This window comes from Chanodichthys erythropterus, chromosome 21 (assembly GCF_024489055.1).
Source record: "Chanodichthys erythropterus isolate Z2021 chromosome 21, ASM2448905v1, whole genome shotgun sequence".
NCBI classification, from domain to species: Eukaryota; Metazoa; Chordata; class Actinopteri; order Cypriniformes; family Xenocyprididae; genus Chanodichthys; species Chanodichthys erythropterus.
The window spans coordinates 2,778,624-2,802,187 of NC_090241.1; the positions used below are offsets into that span (position 1 = coordinate 2,778,624).

The following is a 23,564-nucleotide window of genomic DNA, read 5'->3' on the forward strand; positions in this document are numbered from 1 at the left end:
TGGTGGTCTAATAAATTAAGCACTCCATATGAATCATTTTTATATACAAATTTTTTACCTTAAAGTATTGAGACGCACCCTTTAATTTGTGAATTCAGGTGTTTCAATCAGACTCATTGCCACAAGTGTATCAAATCAAGCACCTAGCCAAAAAAAAATCAAAAACCTAAAAACAGCAAAATGTATCAAAGTGAATTAATTTCAAAAGAAGATTTTTGCTGCCCTCTTGTGGTGATTAGAAGCATTGCAACCTAAACTATCTTCATTTTTGAAGGAAAAAAAATATTTATTGAAAATTGTTTATATTAACATTTTCAACAACATCAATATACACGACGCACAGAACAGGACAATTAAATGTCGGCAACAGAAAGGTTTCCTTTCAGCTCACGGATGTCCAACAGCGATATATTTGATCATTTTTAACTGATGAAAGGGCTGATTTAAGTCTGATCAGCAGTTGTCCATGGAAAAAGCCAATAATCCAGTGAGAGAGCAGTTGTGTCTCTCAGGAATCCAGTGCTGCATTGCCCCCTTTCCTTCAGCGCTTTTTCCATGTGAACTTTCTCCGTGCTCCTTCCTGCCCTGGTTTCTTCCTCTCCTTGATCCTGGGATCAGCGGTCAGCAGGCCAGCTGTTGCAGAGAAAACAGATGATGACAAAGTTTTCTAATACTTCAAGTCTACTAACTGTGGAAGCTGGTTTCCGACACTGAATAAAAAAATAAAGGTAATTGCGACTTTATATCACACAATTCTGAGAAAGTCAGAATTGTGAGATAAAGTCGCAACTGCAAGTTATAAAGTCAGAATTGCGAGTTATAAAGTCAGAATTGTGAGATAAAGTCAAAATTGCATGATATAAGGTCAGAATTGCATGATATAAAGTCAGAAATGTGTGATAAAGAGTCAGAATTGTGATATAAAGTCAGAATTGCGAGTTATAAAGTCAGAATTGCATGATATAAAGTCAGAATTGTGTGATAAAAAGAGTCAGAATTGTGTGATATAAAGTCAGAATTGTGAGATAAAGTTAGAATTGTGTGATATAAAGTCAGAATTGTGAGATAAAGTTAGAATTGTGTGATAAAGAGTCAGAATTGTGATATAAAGTCAGAATTGTGATATAAAGTCAGAATTGTGTGATAAAAAAAGTCAGAATTGTGATATAAAGTTAGAATTGTGTGATATAAAGTCAGAATTGTGTGATAAAGTCAGAATTGTGTGATAAAAAAAGTCAGAATTGTGATATAAAGTTAGAATTGTGTGATATAAAGTCAGAATTGTGTGATAAAGTCAGAATTGTGAGATAAAGTCAGAATTGTGAGATAAAGTCAGAATTGTGTGATATTAAGTCAGAATTGTGAAATAAAGTCAAAATTGCATGATATAAGGTCAGAATTGCATGATATAAAGTCAGAAATGTGTGATAAAGAGTCAGAATTGTGATATAAAGTCAGAATTGCGAGTTATAAAGTCAGAATTGCATGATATAAAGTCAGAATTGTGTGATAAAAAGAGTCAGAATTGTGTGATATAAAGTCAGAATTGTGAGATAAAGTTAGAATTGTGTGATATAAAGTCAGAATTGTGTGATATAAAGTCAGAATTGTGTGATAAAAAGAGTCAGAATTGTGTGATATAAAGTCAGAATTGTGAGATAAAGTCAGAATTGTGAGATAAAGTCAGAATTGTGTGATATTAAGTCAGAATTGTGAAATAAAGTCAAAATTGCATGATATAAGGTCAGAATTGCATGATATAAAGTCAGAAATGTGTGATAAAGAGTCAGAATTGTGATATAAAGTCAGAATTGCGAGTTATAAAGTCAGAATTGCATGATATAAAGTCAGAATTGTGTGATAAAAAGAGTCAGAATTGTGTGATATAAAGTCAGAATTGTGAGATAAAGTTAGAATTGTGTGATATAAAGTCAGAATTGTGAGATAAAGTTAGAATTGTGTGATAAAGAGTCAGAATTGTGATATAAAGTCAGAATTGTGATATAAAGTCAGAATTGTGATATAAAGTCAGAATTGTGTGATAAAAAAGTCAGAATTGTGATATAAAGTTAGAATTGTGTGATATAAAGTCAGAATTGTGTGATAAAGTCAGAATTGTGTGATAAAAAAAGTCAGAATTGTGATATAAAGTTAGAATTGTGTGATATAAAGTCAGAATTGTGTGATAAAGTCAGAATTGTGTGATAAAGTCAGAATTGTGAGTTATAAAGTCAGAATTGTGAGATAAAGTTAGAATTGTGTGATATAAAGTCAGAATTGCGAGTTATAAAGTCAGAATTGTGAGATAAAGTCAGAATTGTGTGATATTAAGTCAGAATTGTGAAATAAAGTCAAAATTGCATGATATAAGGTCAGAATTGCATGATATAAAGTCAGAAATGTGTGATAAAGAGTCAGAATTGTGAGTTATAAAGTCAGAATTGCATGATATAAAGTCAGAATTGTGTGATAAAAAGAGTCAGAATTGTGTGATATAAAGTCAGAATTGTGAGATAAAGTTAGAATTGTGTGATATAAAGTCAGAATTGTGAAATAAAGTCAAAATTGCATGATATAAGGTCAGAATTGCATGATATAAAGTCAGAAATGTGTGATAAAGAGTCAGAATTGTGATATAAAGTCAGAATTGCGAGTTATAAAGTCAGAATTGCATGATATAAAGTCAGAAATGTGTGATAAAGAGTCAGAATTGTGATATAAAGTCAGAATTGCGAGTTATAAAGTCAGAATTGCATGATATAAAGTCAGAATTGTGTGATAAAAAGAGTCAGAATTGTGTGATATAAAGTCAGAATTGTGAGATAAAGTTAGAATTGTGTGATATAAAGTCAGAATTGTGTGATAAAAAGAGTCAGAATTGTGTGATATAAAGTCAGAATTGTGTGATAAAAAGAGTCAGAATTGTGTGATATAAAGTCAGAATTGTGAGATAAAGTCAGAATTGTGAGATAAAGTCAGAATTGTGTGATATTAAGTCAGAATTGTGAAATAAAGTCAAAATTGCATGATATAAGGTCAGAATTGCATGATATAAAGTCAGAAATGTGTGATAAAGAGTCAGAATTGTGATATAAAGTCAGAATTGCGAGTTATAAAGTCAGAATTGCATGATATAAAGTCAGAATTGTGTGATAAAAAGAGTCAGAATTGTGTGATATAAAGTCAGAATTGTGAGATAAAGTTAGAATTGTGTGATATAAAGTCAGAATTGTGAGATAAAGTTAGAATTGTGTGATAAAGAGTCAGAATTGTGATATAAAGTCAGAATTGTGATATAAAGTCAGAATTGTGATATAAAGTCAGAATTGTGTGATAAAAAAAGTCAGAATTGTGATATAAAGTTAGAATTGTGTGATATAAAGTCAGAATTGTGTGATAAAGTCAGAATTGTGTGATAAAAAAAGTCAGAATTGTGATATAAAGTTAGAATTGTGTGATATAAAGTCAGAATTGTGTGATAAAGTCAGAATTGTGTGATATAAAGTCAGAATTGCGAGTTATAAAGTCAGAATTGTGAGATAAAGTTAGAATTGTGTGATATAAAGTCAGAATTGTGAAATAGTCAAAATTGCATGATATAAAGTCAGAATTGCGAGTTATAAAGTCAGAATTGTGAAATAAAGTCAAAATTGCATGATATAAGGTCAGAATTGCATGATATAAAGTCAGAAATGTGTGATAAAGAGTCAGAATTGTGATATAAAGTCAGAATTGCGAGTTATAAAGTCAGAATTGCATGATATAAAGTCAGAATTGTGTGATAAAAAGAGTCAGAATTGTGTGATATAAAGTCAGAATTGTGAGATAAAGTTAGAATTGTGTGATAAAGAGTCAGAATTGTGATATAAAGTCAGAATTGTGAGATAAAGTTAGAATTGTGTGATATAAAGTCAGAATTGCGAGTTATAAAGTCAGAATTGTGAGATAAAGTTAGAATTGTGTGATATAAAGTCAGAATTGTGAAATAGTCAAAATTGCATGATATAAAGTCAGAATTGTGTGATAAAGAGTCAGAATTGTGATATAAAGTCAGAATTGCGTGATAAAAAAAAGTCAGAATTGTGATATAAAGTTAGAATTGTGTGATATAAAGTCAGAATTGTGTGATAAAGTCAGAATTGCGAGTTATAAAGTCAGAATTGTGAGATAAAGTTAGAATTGTGTGATATAAAGTCAGAATTGCGAGTTATAAAGTCAGAATTGTGAGATAAAGTTAGAATTGTGTGATATAAAGTCAGAATTGTGAAATAGTCAAAATTGCATGATATAAAGTCAGAATTGCATGATATAAAGTCAGAATTGTGTGATAAAGAGTCAGAATTGTGATATAAAGTCAGAATTGCGTGATAAAAAAAAGTCAGAATTGTGATATAAAGTTAGAATTGTGTGATATTAAGTCAGAATTGTGAAATAAAGTCAAAATTGCATGATATAAAGTCAGAATTGCATGATATAAAGTTGGAATTGTGTGATAAAGAGTCAGAATTGTGATATAAAGTTAGAATTGTGTGATATTAAGTCAGAATTGTGAAATAAAGTCAAAATTGCATGATATAAAGTCAGAATTGCATGATATAAAGTTGGAATTGTGTGATAAAGAGTCAGAATTGTGATATAAAGTTAGAATTGTGTGATATTAAGTCAGAATTGTGAAATAAAGTCAAAATTGCATGATATAAAGTCAGAATTGCATGATATAAAGTCAGAATTGTGTGATAAAAAGAGTCAGAATTGTGTGATATAAAGTCAGAATTGTGAGTTATAAAGTCAGAATTGCATGATATAAAGTCAGAATTGTGTGATAAAAAGAGTCAGAATTGTGTGATATAAAGTCAGAATTGTGTGATAAAAAGAGTCAGAATTGTGTGATATAAAGTCAGAATTGTGTGATAAAAAGAGTCAGAATTGTGTGATATAAAGTCAGAATTGTGTGATAAAAAGAGTCAGAATTGTGTGATATAAAGTCAGAATTGCATGAGATAAAGTCAGAATTGTGAGATAAAGTCAGAAATTGTGTGATATTAAGTCAGAATTGTGAAATAAAGTCAAAATTGCATGATATAAGGTCAGAATTGCATGATATAAAGTCAGAAATGTGTGATAAAGAGTCAGAATTGTGTGATATAAAGTCAGAATTGTGAGTTATAAAGTCAGAATTGCATGATATAAAGTCAGAATTGTGTGATAAAAAGACAGAATTGCGATATATAAACACAGAATTGTGAGAAAAAGATAGAATTGTGTGATATAAAGTCAGAATTGTGATATAAAGTCAGAATTGTGTGATAAAAAAAGTCAGAATTGTGATATAAAGTTAGAATTGTGTGATATAAAGTCAGAATTGTGTGATAAAGTCAGAATTGTGTGATAAAAAAAGTCAGAATTGTGATATAAAGTTAGAATTGTGTGATATAAAGTCAGAATTGTGTGATAAAGTCAGAATTGTGTGATATAAAGTCAGAATTGCGAGTTATAAAGTCAGAATTGTGAGATAAAGTTAGAATTGTGTGATATAAAGTCAGAATTGTGAAATAGTCAAAATTGCATGATATAAAGTCAGAATTGCGAGTTATAAAGTCAGAATTGTGAAATAAAGTCAAAATTGCATGATATAAGGTCAGAATTGCATGATATAAAGTCAGAAATGTGTGATAAAGAGTCAGAATTGTGATATAAAGTCAGAATTGCGAGTTATAAAGTCAGAATTGCATGATATAAAGTCAGAATTGTGTGATAAAAAGAGTCAGAATTGTGTGATATAAAGTCAGAATTGTGAGATAAAGTTAGAATTGTGTGATAAAGAGTCAGAATTGTGATATAAAGTCAGAATTGTGATATAAAGTCAGAATTGTGATATAAAGTCAGAATTGTGAGATAAAGTTAGAATTGTGTGATATAAAGTCAGAATTGCGAGTTATAAAGTCAGAATTGTGAGATAAAGTTAGAATTGTGTGATATAAAGTCAGAATTGTGAAATAGTCAAAATTGCATGATATAAAGTCAGAATTGTGTGATAAAGAGTCAGAATTGTGATATAAAGTCAGAATTGCGTGATAAAAAAAAGTCAGAATTGTGATATAAAGTTAGAATTGTGTGATATAAAGTCAGAATTGTGTGATAAAGTCAGAATTGCGAGTTATAAAGTCAGAATTGTGAGATAAAGTTAGAATTGTGTGATATAAAGTCAGAATTGCGAGTTATAAAGTCAGAATTGTGAGATAAAGTTAGAATTGTGTGATATAAAGTCAGAATTGTGAAATAGTCAAAATTGCATGATATAAAGTCAGAATTGCATGATATAAAGTCAGAATTGTGTGATAAAGAGTCAGAATTGTGATATAAAGTCAGAATTGCGTGATAAAAAAAAGTCAGAATTGTGATATAAAGTTAGAATTGTGTGATATTAAGTCAGAATTGTGAAATAAAGTCAAAATTGCATGATATAAAGTCAGAATTGCATGATATAAAGTTGGAATTGTGTGATAAAGAGTCAGAATTGTGATATAAAGTTAGAATTGTGTGATATTAAGTCAGAATTGTGAAATAAAGTCAAAATTGCATGATATAAAGTCAGAATTGCATGATATAAAGTTGGAATTGTGTGATAAAGAGTCAGAATTGTGATATAAAGTTAGAATTGTGTGATATTAAGTCAGAATTGTGAAATAAAGTCAAAATTGCATGATATAAAGTCAGAATTGCATGATATAAAGTCAGAAATGTGTGATAAAGAGTCAGAATTGTGATATAAAGTCAGAATTGCGAGTTATAAAGTCAGAATTGCATGATATAAAGTCAGAATTGTGTGATAAAAAGAGTCAGAATTGTGTGATATAAAGTCAGAATTGTGAGATAAAGTTAGAATTGTGTGATATAAAGTCAGAATTGTGTGATAAAAAGAGTCAGAATTGTGTGATATAAAGTCAGAATTGTGTGATAAAAAGAGTCAGAATTGTGTGATATAAAGTCAGAATTGTGAGATAAAGTTAGAATTGTGTGATATAAAGTCAGAATTGTGTGATAAAAAGAGTCAGAATTGTGTGATATAAAGTCAGAATTGTGTGATAAAAAGAGTCAGAATTGTGTGATATAAAGTCAGAATTGTGAGATAAAGTCAGAATTGTGAGATAAAGTCAGAATTGTGTGATATTAAGTCAGAATTGTGAAATAAAGTCAAAATTGCATGATATAAGGTCAGAATTGCATGATATAAAGTCAGAAATGTGTGATAAAGAGTCAGAATTGTGATATAAAGTCAGAATTGCGAGTTATAAAGTCAGAATTGCATGATATAAAGTCAGAATTGTGTGATAAAAAGAGTCAGAATTGTGTGATATAAAGTCAGAATTGTGAGATAAAGTTAGAATTGTGTGATATAAAGTCAGAATTGTGAGATAAAGTTAGAATTGTGTGATAAAGAGTCAGAATTGTGATATAAAGTCAGAATTGTGATATAAAGTCAGAATTGTGATATAAAGTCAGAATTGTGTGATAAAAAAAGTCAGAATTGTGATATAAAGTTAGAATTGTGTGATATAAAGTCAGAATTGTGTGATAAAGTCAGAATTGTGTGATAAAAAAAGTCAGAATTGTGATATAAAGTTAGAATTGTGTGATATAAAGTCAGAATTGTGTGATAAAGTCAGAATTGTGTGATATAAAGTCAGAATTGCGAGTTATAAAGTCAGAATTGTGAGATAAAGTTAGAATTGTGTGATATAAAGTCAGAATTGTGAAATAGTCAAAATTGCATGATATAAAGTCAGAATTGCGAGTTATAAAGTCAGAATTGTGAAATAAAGTCAAAATTGCATGATATAAGGTCAGAATTGCATGATATAAAGTCAGAAATGTGTGATAAAGAGTCAGAATTGTGATATAAAGTCAGAATTGCGAGTTATAAAGTCAGAATTGCATGATATAAAGTCAGAATTGTGTGATAAAAAGAGTCAGAATTGTGTGATATAAAGTCAGAATTGTGAGATAAAGTTAGAATTGTGTGATAAAGAGTCAGAATTGTGATATAAAGTCAGAATTGTGATATAAAGTCAGAATTGTGATATAAAGTCAGAATTGTGAGATAAAGTTAGAATTGTGTGATATAAAGTCAGAATTGCGAGTTATAAAGTCAGAATTGTGAGATAAAGTTAGAATTGTGTGATATAAAGTCAGAATTGTGAAATAGTCAAAATTGCATGATATAAAGTCAGAATTGTGTGATAAAGAGTCAGAATTGTGATATAAAGTCAGAATTGCGTGATAAAAAAGTCAGAATTGTGATATAAAGTTAGAATTGTGTGATATAAAGTCAGAATTGTGTGATAAAGTCAGAATTGCGAGTTATAAAGTCAGAATTGTGAGATAAAGTTAGAATTGTGTGATATAAAGTCAGAATTGCGAGTTATAAAGTCAGAATTGTGAGATAAAGTTAGAATTGTGTGATATAAAGTCAGAATTGTGAAATAGTCAAAATTGCATGATATAAAGTCAGAATTGCATGATATAAAGTCAGAATTGTGTGATAAAGAGTCAGAATTGTGATATAAAGTCAGAATTGCGTGATAAAAAAAAGTCAGAATTGTGATATAAAGTTAGAATTGTGTGATATTAAGTCAGAATTGTGAAATAAAGTCAAAATTGCATGATATAAAGTCAGAATTGCATGATATAAAGTTGGAATTGTGTGATAAAGAGTCAGAATTGTGATATAAAGTTAGAATTGTGTGATATTAAGTCAGAATTGTGAAATAAAGTCAAAATTGCATGATATAAAGTCAGAATTGCATGATATAAAGTTGGAATTGTGTGATAAAGAGTCAGAATTGTGATATAAAGTTAGAATTGTGTGATATTAAGTCAGAATTGTGAAATAAAGTCAAAATTGCATGATATAAAGTCAGAATTGCATGATATAAAGTTGGAATTGTGTGATAAAGAGTCAGAATTGTGATATAAAGTTAGAATTGTGTGATATTAAGTCAGAATTGTGAAATAAAGTCAAAATTGCATGATATAAAGTCAGAATTGCATGATATAAAGTTGGAATTGTGTGATAAAGAGTCAGAATTGTGATATAAAGTTAGAATTGCGAGTTATAAAGTCAGAATTGTGAGATAAAGTCAAAATTGTGTGATATAAAGTCAGAATTGCGTGATATAAAGTCAGAATTGTGTGATATAAAGTCAGAATTGTATGATATTAAGTCAGAATTGTGTGATGTAAAGTCAGAATTGTGTGATAAAAAAAAGTCAGAATTGTGATATAAAGTTAGAATTAGGGATGGGCATTCGATTAAATTTTCTTAGTCGATCGTCGGAAGAATTAATGATCGACTATCGATTAATCATTAATATTTTTATAATACAATTAATTATTTAACTTTTATAATTCATGTGTAATTATAATGCAATAAATACAATGAATACAAAATGCAATGAATATAAAAACACAGCGTGTTTTTCCTCGTTGAGACCTTTATTACAAGATCAACTTGTGGCAGACAGTTAAACTATATTCAGTTAGGCAAACCAAACATATATGCGCGTGCATATGCGGTGCTCTAAAGCAGTGGAACCTGCAGCTGCGAGCCGGCGTTTCTAAACAGAGACCTCATTTGTTCCAAAATAATAATAATAAGAAAGAATCATGTTAAACCGTAACTTAAAAAACATAATAATACTTAGATCTGACAGGTTGTGTCAAAATGTAACAAAACTATCCAAGCCAGAAGAAAGAGCCAGATATTAGCCTTCCTAACAATTAGGCTAACTTAACAAATTAGGCTACTTAAAGCCTCGTGAAAAATAACTAACTTTAGTAACTCGCATACAACTTCTGCACCAGTCTACTGATTTTTGTTGAGAAATATAAGCATGTTGACATGATCTGGGGTCAGACGCGACCGCAACCTGGTGACCGTCAGTCCAGCCGCGGAAAACACCCGCTCTGAGGGGACTGACGTTGCCGGGATGCACAGGTACCTGCGCGCTAACTTGGCCAGCCCGGGGAACCTTATTCCGTTCACTTTCCAGTCTGTAGGTGTGCAATTCAGGGGTGGGGGATTCTCCCTCAGAATCAAAACGGAAGATCACAGATAACCGAGTATGGTGTAAAATATTGCACCCTGGTGGTAAAATGTTTAATTGCTGCCACACAGTGAAATTCATTTAATTGCTTCAAGACTCACACTACGCAATGCAAAAAATGCATTAATCGATAACAAATTAACGTGATCGACGAAATTCTTAACGATCAATTATCGATCGTCGATTAATCATGCCCATCCCTAGTTAGAATTGCGAGTTATAAAGTCAGAATTGTGAGATAAAGTTAGAATTGTGTGATATAAAGTCAGAATTGTGTGATATTAAGTCAGAATTGTGTGATAAAAAAAAAAGTCAGAATTGTGATATAAAGTTAGAATTGCGAGTTATAAAGTGAGAATTGTGAGATAAAGTTAGAATTGTGTGATATAAAGTCAGAATTGTGTGATATTAAGTCAGAATTGTGAAATAAAGTCAAAATTGCATGATATAAAGTCAGAATTGCATGATATAGTCAGAATTGTGTGATAAAAAGAGTCAGAATTGTGATATAAAGTCAGAATTGTGTGATATACAGTCAGAATTGTATGATATTAAGTCACAACTGCAAGTTACAAAAAACAAAATTGTGAAATATAAATTTTTTTTTTCCCTCGGAATTGGAATTTATAACTCGCAATTCTGACTATTTCTTGCAACTGTGTTTATATTTTGCAATTCTGATAAAAAGTCAGAATTGCAAGATGTAAACTCGCAATTGTGAGAAAGAAGAATTCTGAGATAAAAAGTCGCAATCTTTTTTCATTTTTTTCATTTTTTTATTCATTGGCAGAAACAAGCTTTCATAACTAACAGCATCTGTTAGTCTCGACTACCAGAGAAAAGAGAAGCGAAAAATAACTCGCCATCTTTACATCTTTTGGAAACGTGTCAAATATTGGACCGGTGTTTTAGGCCTGCAGTTTAATATACCTGCCAACGTCATTAATATTAAAATAAACTAAAATTTTAACAAGAAGAAACACACTATTGTTGGTCAATAAAATGTCTATGGTTTCCCACACTGTGATGTAATGGGCTTCTTGTCACACACCTTGCCTCATGTTTTCCACTTCTACTTCAGACACAAAGCTGAGCAGCGCCCGTGAGATGGCCAATCGCAGAGCGCCCGCCTGAGCAGAGTGACCGCTGCCCTCCACACTGCCCTCGATGTCAAACCGGCCCAGCATGCCCACAAAGTGCAGAGGAAACAGCAGCTGCTCCCTGAGAGAAAGAAAAGAGTGAAAAGTGGGGCGAGGCAGAATTAAGAACATGTTTCTCTCTACTGGACTGCTCAAGCTTTCAGCATCTGTATGAATGACACTCCTGCAAATCCCCCATTGAGGACTGTATCGTCATATTTAGACAAAGTCATAATCCCGCCACTGTAAGAACTATTGAGAGGACGCGATGCAAGCGTGTGCAGTCGCTCGCGGGACGGCCCACAGTGCTGACACAGAGCAACACTCCCCTTCTGCTCCAATTAGGCCTGTGTGAAGCGGACGGAGTGATAAGGGCGGGCAGCCGGCCGCACGCCGACAGCGCCGAGTCTCCGGCTCACTCATCTGTGTAATTAACTTTTCAACCACATTTAAAAAACTGAGCACACTCACCACACATGGATTTGAACAGTTTTGGTGCGGCTCTCATTTATGGCATACTAACTAGATTAAAACAAATATTCAAGCTCTTGATGTGCTGAAAGGATCTTTCCATGAAGATGTGATGCAGAACTGAGGCACACACACCTGTCTTGTAGTACGGGAAAGTAGTGGAGGTAGTTCTTGCCGTTGATTGTGACGTTCCCAGAGCCGCTGTCTCTGAGGGTGATACTGGCTTTGGCAGATTTTCTTCTGCCTGTGGGAAGGAGAGAGAGGGAAAGACTAAGCTAGAGTGATGTGGGAATTAAGTGAGTGTGTACAGAAGAAACAGAATCAACTGAGACAAGCGGCAACCTTGCAGAATAAAAAATTCTTTACCTCTCAGATCGTAGGACCACGAGACTTAAAGGGATAGCTCACCCAAAAATTAACATTCGGTCATTGTTTACTCTCGCTCATTTCGTGAGGAAAGATCTGAACCTGACTGAAAACCAGCAGCTCTGCTGTAGCTCTCAAAACTCATTTGAAACAATACAATTATAGTTAAAGGTGACCTAGAATCAAAAATGTAATTTACCTTGGCATAGCTAATATCATGATATTTTTAGTGATATTTGTGAATTGTCTTTCTAAATGTTTTGTTAGCATGTTGCTAATGTACTGTTAAATGTGGTTAAAGTTACCATCGTTTCTTACTGTATTCACGGAGACAAGAGCCGTCGCTATTTTCATTTTTAAACTCTTGCAGTCTGTATAATTCATAAACACAACTTCATTCTTTATATATCTCTCCAACAGTGTGTAATGTTAGCTTTAGCCACGGAGCACTATCAAACTCATTCAGAATCAAATGTAAACATACTATACTCAAGCATGCATGCAGTATGCATGACGAACATCTTGTAAAGATCCATTTGAGGGTTATATTAGCTGTGTGAACTTTGTAAATGCACTGTATTATAGTCGAGAGCTCAGGGGGCAGGGAGCGCGAGATTTAAAGGGGCCGCAGCCTGAATCGGTGCATAGTTAATGATGCCCCAAAATAGGCAGTTAAAAAAATGTATTTAAAAAAAAAATCTATGGGGTATTTTGAGCTGAAACTTCACAGACACATTCAGGGGCCACCTTAGACTTATATTACATTTGGTAAAACTAGGGCACCTTTAAGAAAAAAAACAAAAAAACAAAATCATTACTTGAAATAAATGTTAAGTAAAATAAAATATGAAAACATTTTTCTTAACATTTCTTATTTTAATTTAGTTTAACGAGGTAATAAAATAACTAAAACTGAAATTAAAAATTAATAAAACTATATGAAGACATTAAAAACGACTAAAAATTACAAAAATCTAAAATTACTTTTTTTAAAATTAATTAACTTTTAACTAATATTAAAATGAATATGGACAATATAAAAACAAACTAATTCAAAATATTATTTAAAAAAAACTAATAGTATTTGAATGATAGTGAAATAGAATATTCATACAGACGCATCATGATCGGTTACAATACACACAAACAAATGATGTCAAACCTGACACAATGAATACACACCAGTGAAATAAAGCTGAAATAACAAAAATAAAATAATATATACTATATAATAGAACAAAAATATAAAATAAAATATTAGATGAAAAATTTTAATGCAACTAACTGAAAAAGTATAAGTTGAAGTACTGAAATTACAAATGCTGAAATGAAAAACAAAAGGCAAACACAAAATGACTAACTGAAAATATAGAAATAAAAGCTAATTCAAAATATGAACAAATCTGGTAATACTATATAAAAAACCTATAATTCATAAAAATTGTTGAATTGTTGAAGTTGAATTCCCTTATTTGAGTGGCTACCATTGCAATTTAAAGTGCACAATAAATGTGTTTATCGCCAACAATCAGATTCAGAAATATATCAGGCCTACACACATTTGATTACAGAGTTAAGATCTGAGAGGTGGAAATCAAGTCTACACATCAGTAGAGTTGGGAAAAGGCTTTTATGGGGTTTGCAAAAACAAATAATATAAAAAACTAATATTTTCGCAGCCTGCACTCTAAAAAATGTTGGGTTAAAAATGCACAAACCTAAAAAATGGGTTGTTTTAACCCAGCGGTTGGGTTAAATGTTTGCCTAACATGCTGAGCAGTTTTATTTAACTCAACTATTGTTTAAAAATGACTATATGTCTGGTTTAAAATTAACCCAAAATATGTTGGAAATTAAAAATCAGACAAATAATTACTAGAGGCAACAATAATAATCAAAAGGTGAACATTTATTAATAAGCAAGCAATTTAATAAATGTTTATTGTTTAATTATTATTCATTAAACTTAATAAATGTTCATTTTCAACATACTTTGGGTTCATTTTAAGCAAGAAATACAGTCATTTTTAAACAATAGTTGAGTTAAATAAAACTACCCAGCAGATTGGCAAACATTTAACCCAACCGCTGGGTTAAAACAACCCAATTGCTGGGTTTGTCCATGTTTTTAACCCAGCATTTTTTTTAAAGTGTGTGTATTTGAGATGTCAATATTACGTCGTACCATCAGCGACGCTGAAAGCGACTCCCTGTGGGTCGTACTGTATCACAGGAATCTCCTGTTTACGGGACTGAACCTCCAGATGCCGGCGAAACTTCAGCACAAACTCCTCCTCCAGAGAGCAGTAGGGCATGGACAACAACCTCTCCATCAGCTGGATCAACCGCATGTACTACACAAAATAACACAATTCACTTAGTTTGCCAACAGCACCCTCTTGTGCTTTCATCCTGAATTACGCGCTGTATAGGATTCGGACAGTGTATCAGTTCTTACATCTTGATCTGAAATGTTCTCTACCAGATGCTCCTCCATTTCCTCTTTTAACAGCCACCTGCTCCCAGTCAGCACACTGAAAAGAAACAAACACATTTTAGCCATTAAATTCATCATTTTGAGGAAAGCTTTTTTTGCTTTTTATTCTGGCATTGTATGTTACAAATTGCTTTTGATAAAAACATCTGCTAAACACATAAAATTAAAAGTTTTTCTTGCAGGAAGTTTTGAAATTCTCACATTTGTTTGGTATCTGTTGTATATAGACCTTTATTTCTCATCTCGTCCTGATGTCTCTCTATGGCCAGAATCTTCTCATACAGATCCTAGAGTGACAGAAGAGAGAAATGGGAAGTGGTCAGTTTTAATGCCATTTCTGTAAGAGCAGATAGAAGCTTGTTTCTGCCACTGAATAAAAAATAAATTATTGCAACTTTTTATCTCGCAATTCTGACTTTTTTCTCAGAACTGAGTTTATATCTTGCAATTCTGACTTTATAAATGCAATTGCGAGTTATAAAGTCAGAACTGAATTTCTAAAGTCAGAATTGTGAGATATAAACTCAATTCTGACAATAAAAGTCAGTCTTTTTTACCCTCAGAATTGGACTTTATAACTTGCCATTGCAAGTTTATATCTCACATTTCTGAGAAAAGCAGCAAAAATTGCGAGAAATAAAGAATTGCAAGTTTATATCTTGTAATTGTGAGAAAAAAAGTCAGAATTGGAGAAAAAAAGTCAATTCTGACATTATAATGTGCAATTCTGACTATTTCTCACAGTTGCATTTATAGTAAATACCAAACAAAACAGAGCATGTTTTTACAATATTGTTTCAATATTAGCTTATTAGTAACAGCTGATATATTGAAAATTCTTATGAGCTTATGCAAAAAAAAAAACGCTTCTTGTAGAATTCATCCTTCCTGTGATAGAAAATGCCAGCCATCTTGTCGGTGATTGGCTGGAATGTGGTTTGTTGTATTTTGGAGCAGAACCTGTGCACCTAGTGTTTTTTTGACATTACGATTCCTGTGTTGTCTCCCAAGACTGGGCTTGTTCAGTCTTTTTTCCCCTCAGAATTGGACTTTATAACTTGCCATTGCAACACATTTCTGAGAAAAGAAGCAAGAATTGCGAGAAAAAAAAAGAATTACAAGTTTATATCCCGTAATTGTGAGAAAAAAAAAATTCAGAATTGGAGAAAAAAAAAGTCAATTGTGAGTTTATATCTCGCAATTCTGACATTGAGAAAGTCAGAATTGCACGTTATAGAGTTGAAAGTTTATATCTCGCAATTCTGACTATTTTTCGCAATTCTGTGTATCTCACAATTCTGACATAATGAGCAATTCTAACTTTATTTCTCAATTCTGATTTTATTTCTTGCAATTGCATGTTTATATCTCACAATTCTGACTATAACTTGCAATTGTGAGTTTATAGCTCACATTCTGACATTATAATGTGCAATTGTGACTATTTCTCGCAATTCTAACTATCAGTTGAAAGTTTATATCTCACAATTGACTATTTTTCGCAATTGTGAGTTTATATCTCGCAATTCTGACATTATAATGTGCAATTCTGAGTTTATTTCTCAATTCTGATTTTATTTCTTGCAATTGCATGTTAATATCTCACAATTCTGACTATAACTTGCAATTGTGACTATTTCTCGCAATTCTGACCATCAGTTGAAAGTTTATCTCACAATTCTGACTTTATTTTTCGCAATTGTGAGTTTATATCTCATAGTTGCGTTTATCTAGCAATTCTGACTTTATTTTTAGCAATTGTGAGTTTATATCTTGCAATTCTGACAATATAATGTGCAATTCTGTCTAATTCTCACAGTTGCGTTTATATCTCGCAATTCTGACTTTATTTTTAGCAATTCTGAGTTTATACCTCGCAATTCTGACATTTTAATGTGCAATTCTGACTATTTCTCTCAATTGCGCAGTTTATATCTTGCAATTCTGAGAAAAGACATAATTGTGAGATGAAAAGTTGCAATTACCTTTGTTGTTTAATTATTGGCAGAAACAAGCTACACTAAGAAATATTACTAAAAAAAGAAGAATCCTCTGAGCGTGGTCTCTGTTGACTAATAAGTCAATGAATACACCGAATGAAGGACGAGGTATTCTTCATAGATATTCAGGAATCCCTCAAAAGAAAAGATGCAGTGAAGCAAAAGCAGGGATTTGAAAATCCCCCCGACACACACACTCACACAGATACACACACACAGTCTCCATTATGAAGGCAGATCTCATCTCTCTCTCTTCAGCTCTGGCTGAATTGTGTGTGTGTGTGTGTGTGTGTGAGTGTGTGTTTGTATGGAGGGAAAATTGAATTGGGGAGCACTTGGGCCGTAACCCCCCACACTTTCTCTCTCCTTTCTAACACACACACACACACACACGCACACACACACACACACACACACTCGCACGTCCTCCTGACAGGAGAATCTGCCATGCGGAGAAGGATGGCATCCTCGGGCACACTTGTCTAAATTGGCATCGCGCCCGTGAGCCTGGAGTGCCCGTCAGGCGTGGTGGTGCTGGAGCGGTGCGGAGCAGGGGTCTGACGCGGGGCCCGACGCTGGCATGCAGCTCACGTCGGCACCTTCCTCACGCCTGTGCGAGAATTCATTTCCCCCTCAATTATCCCACAGCTGTTTGTTTAATTCGGTCCTGATAGAGTGCGTATAATCCACCGCTACTCGCCAAAAAAGCAAACATCGGGCAAAAACCAATTTTCAGCACAAAAAAGGAGGAGTAATAGAAAAGAAAGGGGGGAGGGAGGAAAAAAGCGGGGGAATACGCGTTACACGTTCGTGATCACAGCGCCATAACGAATCCAGAGAAATTCAAATGCCTTTAGGAGGGGAGAGAGGCTCCTCGATCTCAGCTTTAATATGAACTTTCAATGTAGCCTTTTGGTTGGCAGAGGCTCCTTGTATTCAACAAATCATGGTTAAATTGTACAGACTTGCTCCTCCCAAAGTGCACATGGGATTTTTGTTGAAGGTTAAGTCGAAAAATACAGCATAATGAACATGAGATACAAAGTTGAAGGGCCTACTGTTAAAAGCAGGAAGTACTCACATTATGAGCTTGTGTTTCTAGTGAATAATTGTTGGTATACATGTGTTAAATGGACGTCTTTGTCATTGCCAGTCAGTCCACTCTGCAGCTATTCCTGATATATTTACCAAATTAGGAATTAAATCTGACTGCAGTGCCAAAAATGGTGATTCTTTGGTTTAAATGATACGAAAATAAAATAATTTTTAGGCTAGTCCAGCTAATGCACGTACAAACAGGCAATGCATCTATGAAAAGGTGACCGGCTTTTAAAACTGTAAGGCAGGACTATAGTGTTCAAAAATAAGGACTGAAAGTGAGAGAGTGATTCAGGCCAGTTGATGAACGCAAGAAAAACGGTCTGGTATTAAACTTGTTGATCTTTTACTGATATTTTCATGCCTGGTTTTCTGTGATGCATTAAATGTTGTTGTGAATTCAACACATCAATGCAGAGATAAACACATGAAGATAGCAAGATCTAACAGATTAGTCATTCTCACAATTTCAGGGAAAAGAGTTTTGGAGCCACCAGAAAATCAGTAATGTTTTGCATCATATGCCATATATTCTATAAATGAACTATCAATCAAATGTTTGGGGTCAGTAACATGTTTAATGTTTTTGAAAAAGTCTTTTGCTCAACAAGACTGCACTTTGACAGTAAACGGTATTATATAGCAAGAAATATTTTTACAATTTAAAATGACTAATATATTTTCAAACATTTACAGCAGTCATTACTCTAGTGTTCAGTCACACAATCCTTCAGATATAATTTTAATATGCTGATTTGGTGTTTAAGTTATTATTATTTTTTATTATTATTTCAGTTGAAAACTGCTTAATATTGTTGTGGACACCTTGATACATTTTTTTCGGGATTTTTTTATCAATAGAAAGTTATAAAGATTCTTATTTTCATTAACCCATATTGATTCTTAAATCCCAAAAAATAGATCTTTTATAGCTTATGCCGTTTTATGAATGAACAAAACAATGTAGAATGACTCCCATCCAATAAACCACAAAAAGCTTTCAAATTCTGTACATTTTATTAATAAAATGAAACCATAAATACCATTTTGCATACTATTAGCACCTAACTCTTGATTTGCAAGAACTCAAAATAAAAATGTTAATTAACTAAATCTTTTATGTAAATTGCTATAAAAATGTTTGAGTTAGCTACCTCAAGTTAGGAGCAATTAACATGCATAAGTACTACAAACTAAAAACTTGATAATTCTGCTTACTTAAAATTGGGAATATCATAGCCAAACTTATTCGGGTTTACATTGCAGATAAAGCGAAGCGGCAACATAAACTGATAATCTCTTCTGCTTTACTACTAGTTACAGTGTGAAATAAACAAATGAACATCGGAAGGTATGTTGAAAGATACAGTACAACTTATCGAAATCCATATCACATGTAATAGAGTTTAAACCGCAGAAAGACGTCAATAACACAGCTTGCGAACAATGTGATGTAATGTAACATTCACCTCAGAAAAGCCATTCAATGTACATAAACATCAGTCAGCTAGAAAAATGAACTCCAGAGAGGTGCATTTTTATAAATATACGCACTATATTGCATATTAATTTTATTTTTACTTAACCTGTTCTTCAATATTTAATGTTTCAATATATACGTCATGTTTTTATGACAGCCACCATTTAAATATTTATAGATATTTCAAGAAACTAGAAATATAATGTCATTATAAAGTTATTTTTAACATTATGGTTAGGATTATTATATTATATGTGACCCTGGACCACAAAGCCAGTCATAAGTCACACGGGTATATTTGGAGCAATAGCCAACAATACATTGTATGGGTCAAAATTATTGATTTTTCTTTTATGCCAAAAATCATTAGGATATTAAGTAAAGATCATGTTCCATGAAGATATTTTGTAAATTTCCACCCGTAAATATATCAAAAATATATTTTTGTGAGTGGATATGCATTGCTAAGGACTTCATTTCGACATCTTTAAAGCTGATGTTCTCAATATTTAGATTTTTTTGCACCATCAGATTCCAGATTTTCAAATAGTTGTATCCTAACAAACCAGACATCAATGGAAAGCTAATTTATTCAGCTTTGAGATGATTTCAAAATATTGACCCTTATATGGGTCTGTGGTCCAGGGTCACATATTATAATGTTACCTATACAAATCAGTTAATTTTATGCTTTAAAATTATATGTACCATTTGGGGTACTCTGCATATTACAGCATTAGATATTTTTTACTTGAGAAATTTTGGCATGTATTGTACCTGATACATACCCCAATTAATCCATATAGAACTCAATCAAACCACAAGCTTATGAATGTGAATCAAAATCTAATGAAATCATGAAATGTGTCAATACTGCAGCCCTATATTGTTTAAGAACACTTTAGATATAATATATCCTTAATAAAATATTAATTAAAACTTTTGAAAACCGCTTCCAGTTACATTGTAGCTACATAACTTCCTGCCATTATTTTAAATATAAATAAATAAATAATCTTTAAAAATGTATTTGTAAATGTATCTAGCACTGAGTAAACCCCCACCTTTAAAAAAAGAAAAAAAATGTACCACCACCCAAATCTATCAAAAAAAGACCTCATTTTGGCATGCATATATATATATATATATAAATACTTGGTTACTTAAATTGAGTGTGCAAGCGGGGTACTTCGATAGCTGTAAAAATGTCCTGATACATTAGCTACAGAATATAAGTCTCCTTGGTAAATGTCCATATTTACCATCCGTGTATCTTAAGAGTTTGGATGTTGTTTGTGTTTTGCTTCCTTTTGCTCATGCTAGATAAATATTGCTGTCTGCAGGAAGGAGAGCTGAACATTTTTCTGCACACTGCAGGGTTTCTGAGCACGGAGCACCTCTGTGCGATTCGACGCTGGATGAGAGAGCCGGTGCACGCCGGCAGATTTGACATACCTATTTAAATTAGCAGCAGGGGTCCCAGCCACTGCAGGGCAAAGGGGAGGATGAGGGGCTTGGGCGCACCGAGGACAATGGCGCATTAGTCAACTCGCACACACACACAAACTCCTTACTGCTACTGAGAGACGTCTTAGCCCAAGGTCGAGTCCAGAGATGAATGGTAGAGAAGGGAAAAATAAGCTAAAACAAACAAACTTTGAAAAGGAATTAGCCGTGGTGACAAAGAGCCGGTTAACGCAGGAGGCTCTCTGGGGCTCTTCCCATCGCCGTAAAACCCCTGAGGCTGATGTGCACACACACCTACACACAAAGAACAGCACGTGTGCAGGCATACACACTCACACGCACACCTAATATCGCAAAGCCCTGGCGTGCCTAGTGAAGTGTGTGATGCTCCCTGTTGTAAATGGGATTTAAGAAGGAGAAAGAGCTCCGTCACACTCATCTTCCTCTTCTTACAAATCCAAACCTTCCATTACCATTTTCTTAATCATTCCGATCTCTGATTTATACTGGTTTGTTTTAACAACAACCATTCTATTTAATTTTATTCAGCACACTAAGTGTAAAATGTCAAACAAAGCCTCTCTCTGGCTGTTCCCCATCACCCCATCCAGGCCCTCTTTAGGGGATCGCCTCTCTCCGTCTGTGCCCCTCCTAACATCCCACATCTCTGTGATGTGCCCCCCACCTACACTCTGTGCCACTCCCTTCAGTCACAGACCAGACAAAGCAGAAACCAGTTCAAGAGACAACAAAATTTAAAGGATTAGTTCACCCAAAAATAAAAATCATGCCATGATTTACTCACCCTCAAGCCATCCTAGGTGTTTATGACTATCTTCTTTCAGTCGAACACAATCGGAGATATATTTATATATATCCTGCCTCTTCCAAGTTTTATAATGGGAGTGAATGGGGGTTAAGATTTTGAAGCCACAAAAAGTGCATCCATCAATCATGAAAATAATCCATACGGCTCCAGAGGGTTCTGAAGCGAAGCAATGCATTTTTGTAAAAAAATATCCTTATTCGAAACTATATTAACTCTAATATCTAGCTTCCGGCAGACGGCCGTACACATTATTTGCGGCAGAAAAGTAACCTCTGACCCAACGCATGATGCAATAATGAAGTGCAGAAGAGAGAGCAAAACAAAACACTGGATACGAATTAGAACTGTAAAATGAGAATTTTTAAAGAGAAATGTCGCAGGATTTCGATTTAAAGGGATAGTTGAAAATTTGATGTTTATCTGCTTACCCCCAGTGCATCCAAGATGTAGATGACTTTTTTTTCTTCAGTCGAACGCAAATTATGATTTTTAACTGCAACCGCTGCCGTCTGTCAGTCAAATAATAGCAGTAGATGGGAACTTCAACTATAACAGTAAATAAAACTTGCTTAGACAAATCCAAATGAAACCCTGCGGCTCGTGACGACACATTAATGTCCTAAGACACGAAACGATCGGTTTGTGCGAGAAACCGAACATTATTTATATAATTTTTTACCTGTAATACACCACTATGTCCAACATCGTTCAGCTTCCTGTTAGTGAGGTCAAATAACGCGTTGTGATGACGGAAGTGATGTCTCGCCCATTTACTTCAATGAGCGCGAGACATCACTTCCGTTGTCAGAGCGCGATCTGACCTCACTAACAGGAAGCTGAACGAAGTTGGACATAGTGGTGTATTAGAGGTAAAAAATGATATAAATACTGTTCGGTTTCTCTCACAAACCGATCGTTTCGTGTCTTAGGACATTAATGTGTTGTCACGAGCCGCAGGGTTTAATTTTGATTTGTCTAAGCAAGTTTTATTTACTGTTATAGTTGAAGTTCCCAATCACTGCTATTATTTGACTGACAGACGGCAGCGGTTGCAGTTAAAAATCATCATTTGTGTTCGACTGAAGAAAAAAAAGTCATCTACATCTTGGATGCCCTGGGGGTAAGCAGATAAACATCAAATTTTCATTTTTGGGTGAACTATCCCTTTAAGATTAGAGGAGCTTGAGTTTGATGCACAGCCCATGCATTTGTTTGAACCGTGATATAAAGTTTATAAAGTTTTAAATATGGATATTTTTCTTACAAAAACTCATCGCTTCACTTCGGAAGGCCTTTATTAACCCCCTGGAGCCATATGGATTACTTTTATGATGGATGGATGCACTACTTCAAAATCGCTTTAAATTCACTCTCATTATAAAGCTTGGGTATTTTTAAATATATCTCATATTGTGTTTGTCTGAAAGAATAGTCATACACACCTAGGATGGCTTGAGGGTGAGTAAATCATGGGATCATTTTCATTTTTGGGTGAACTATCCCTTTAAGTTTTGGCCGATATCAATAAATTTAGCCAAAAAAACTAATAATAAAGTTTATTTAATAATCAATTAGAGGTACAGTGTGATTTCTGAGAAACTGTTGATATTTGATATAATTCAAGAGTGGATATCTCTATCATAGCTGAAGCGAAGCAAAATAATGATTCACGAAAAATAAAACGAAGATGATGAATAAACAAGGAAAAAAAAAAAAATATATATATATATATATACACAGAGTATATACAAAGCAAGAGTTGGTTGTTAGTCTCCAGCAGCTCCAGACAAACAATGACTCTCAAAACTGTCCTGTTACTAGAGCTAACATCACAACAACAGCATATCTTGGTTCTGTGAAACATAGCAAAACAAATGTTACACGTGTATGGAGCAGAAACCTCAGCGTCTGTTTTCAGCTTTTCCCGCTTAGGTCTCTCCAGTGCTAAAAAGCTTTTCTAATATTCTAAAAATCTTGCCTTATCATAACCCATCTTTTCATTGATATTCCTCTGAGCTTAACTCTTTTGAAATGTCATCTCCCTTTCTAAAGTCTTTCTTCAAATATCCCTCTTGCTCACTCTCTCTCCTCCCCATAATGGGTGGACACAC

General features: G+C 33.4%; 1 protein-coding gene across 1 annotated transcript in view; it reads right to left on the bottom strand.

Moving 5' to 3' along the window:
• Window positions 1-337: 337 nt before the first annotated feature.
• mrps9 (mitochondrial ribosomal protein S9) overlaps window positions 338-23,564 on the bottom strand; it is a 33,793-nt gene continuing 10,566 nt past the window's right edge. Inside the window, exons 6-11 of the mRNA XM_067374719.1 lie at window positions 14,781-14,866; window positions 14,541-14,616; window positions 14,268-14,436; window positions 11,852-11,960; window positions 11,158-11,327; window positions 338-633 (exon numbers count right to left, since the gene is read on the bottom strand). Coding sequence (XP_067230820.1) covers window positions 542-633; window positions 11,158-11,327; window positions 11,852-11,960; window positions 14,268-14,436; window positions 14,541-14,616; window positions 14,781-14,866 — 702 coding nt within the window. The 3' untranslated portion in view covers window positions 338-541. The remainder of the gene's footprint in view (window positions 634-11,157; window positions 11,328-11,851; window positions 11,961-14,267; window positions 14,437-14,540; window positions 14,617-14,780; window positions 14,867-23,564) is intronic.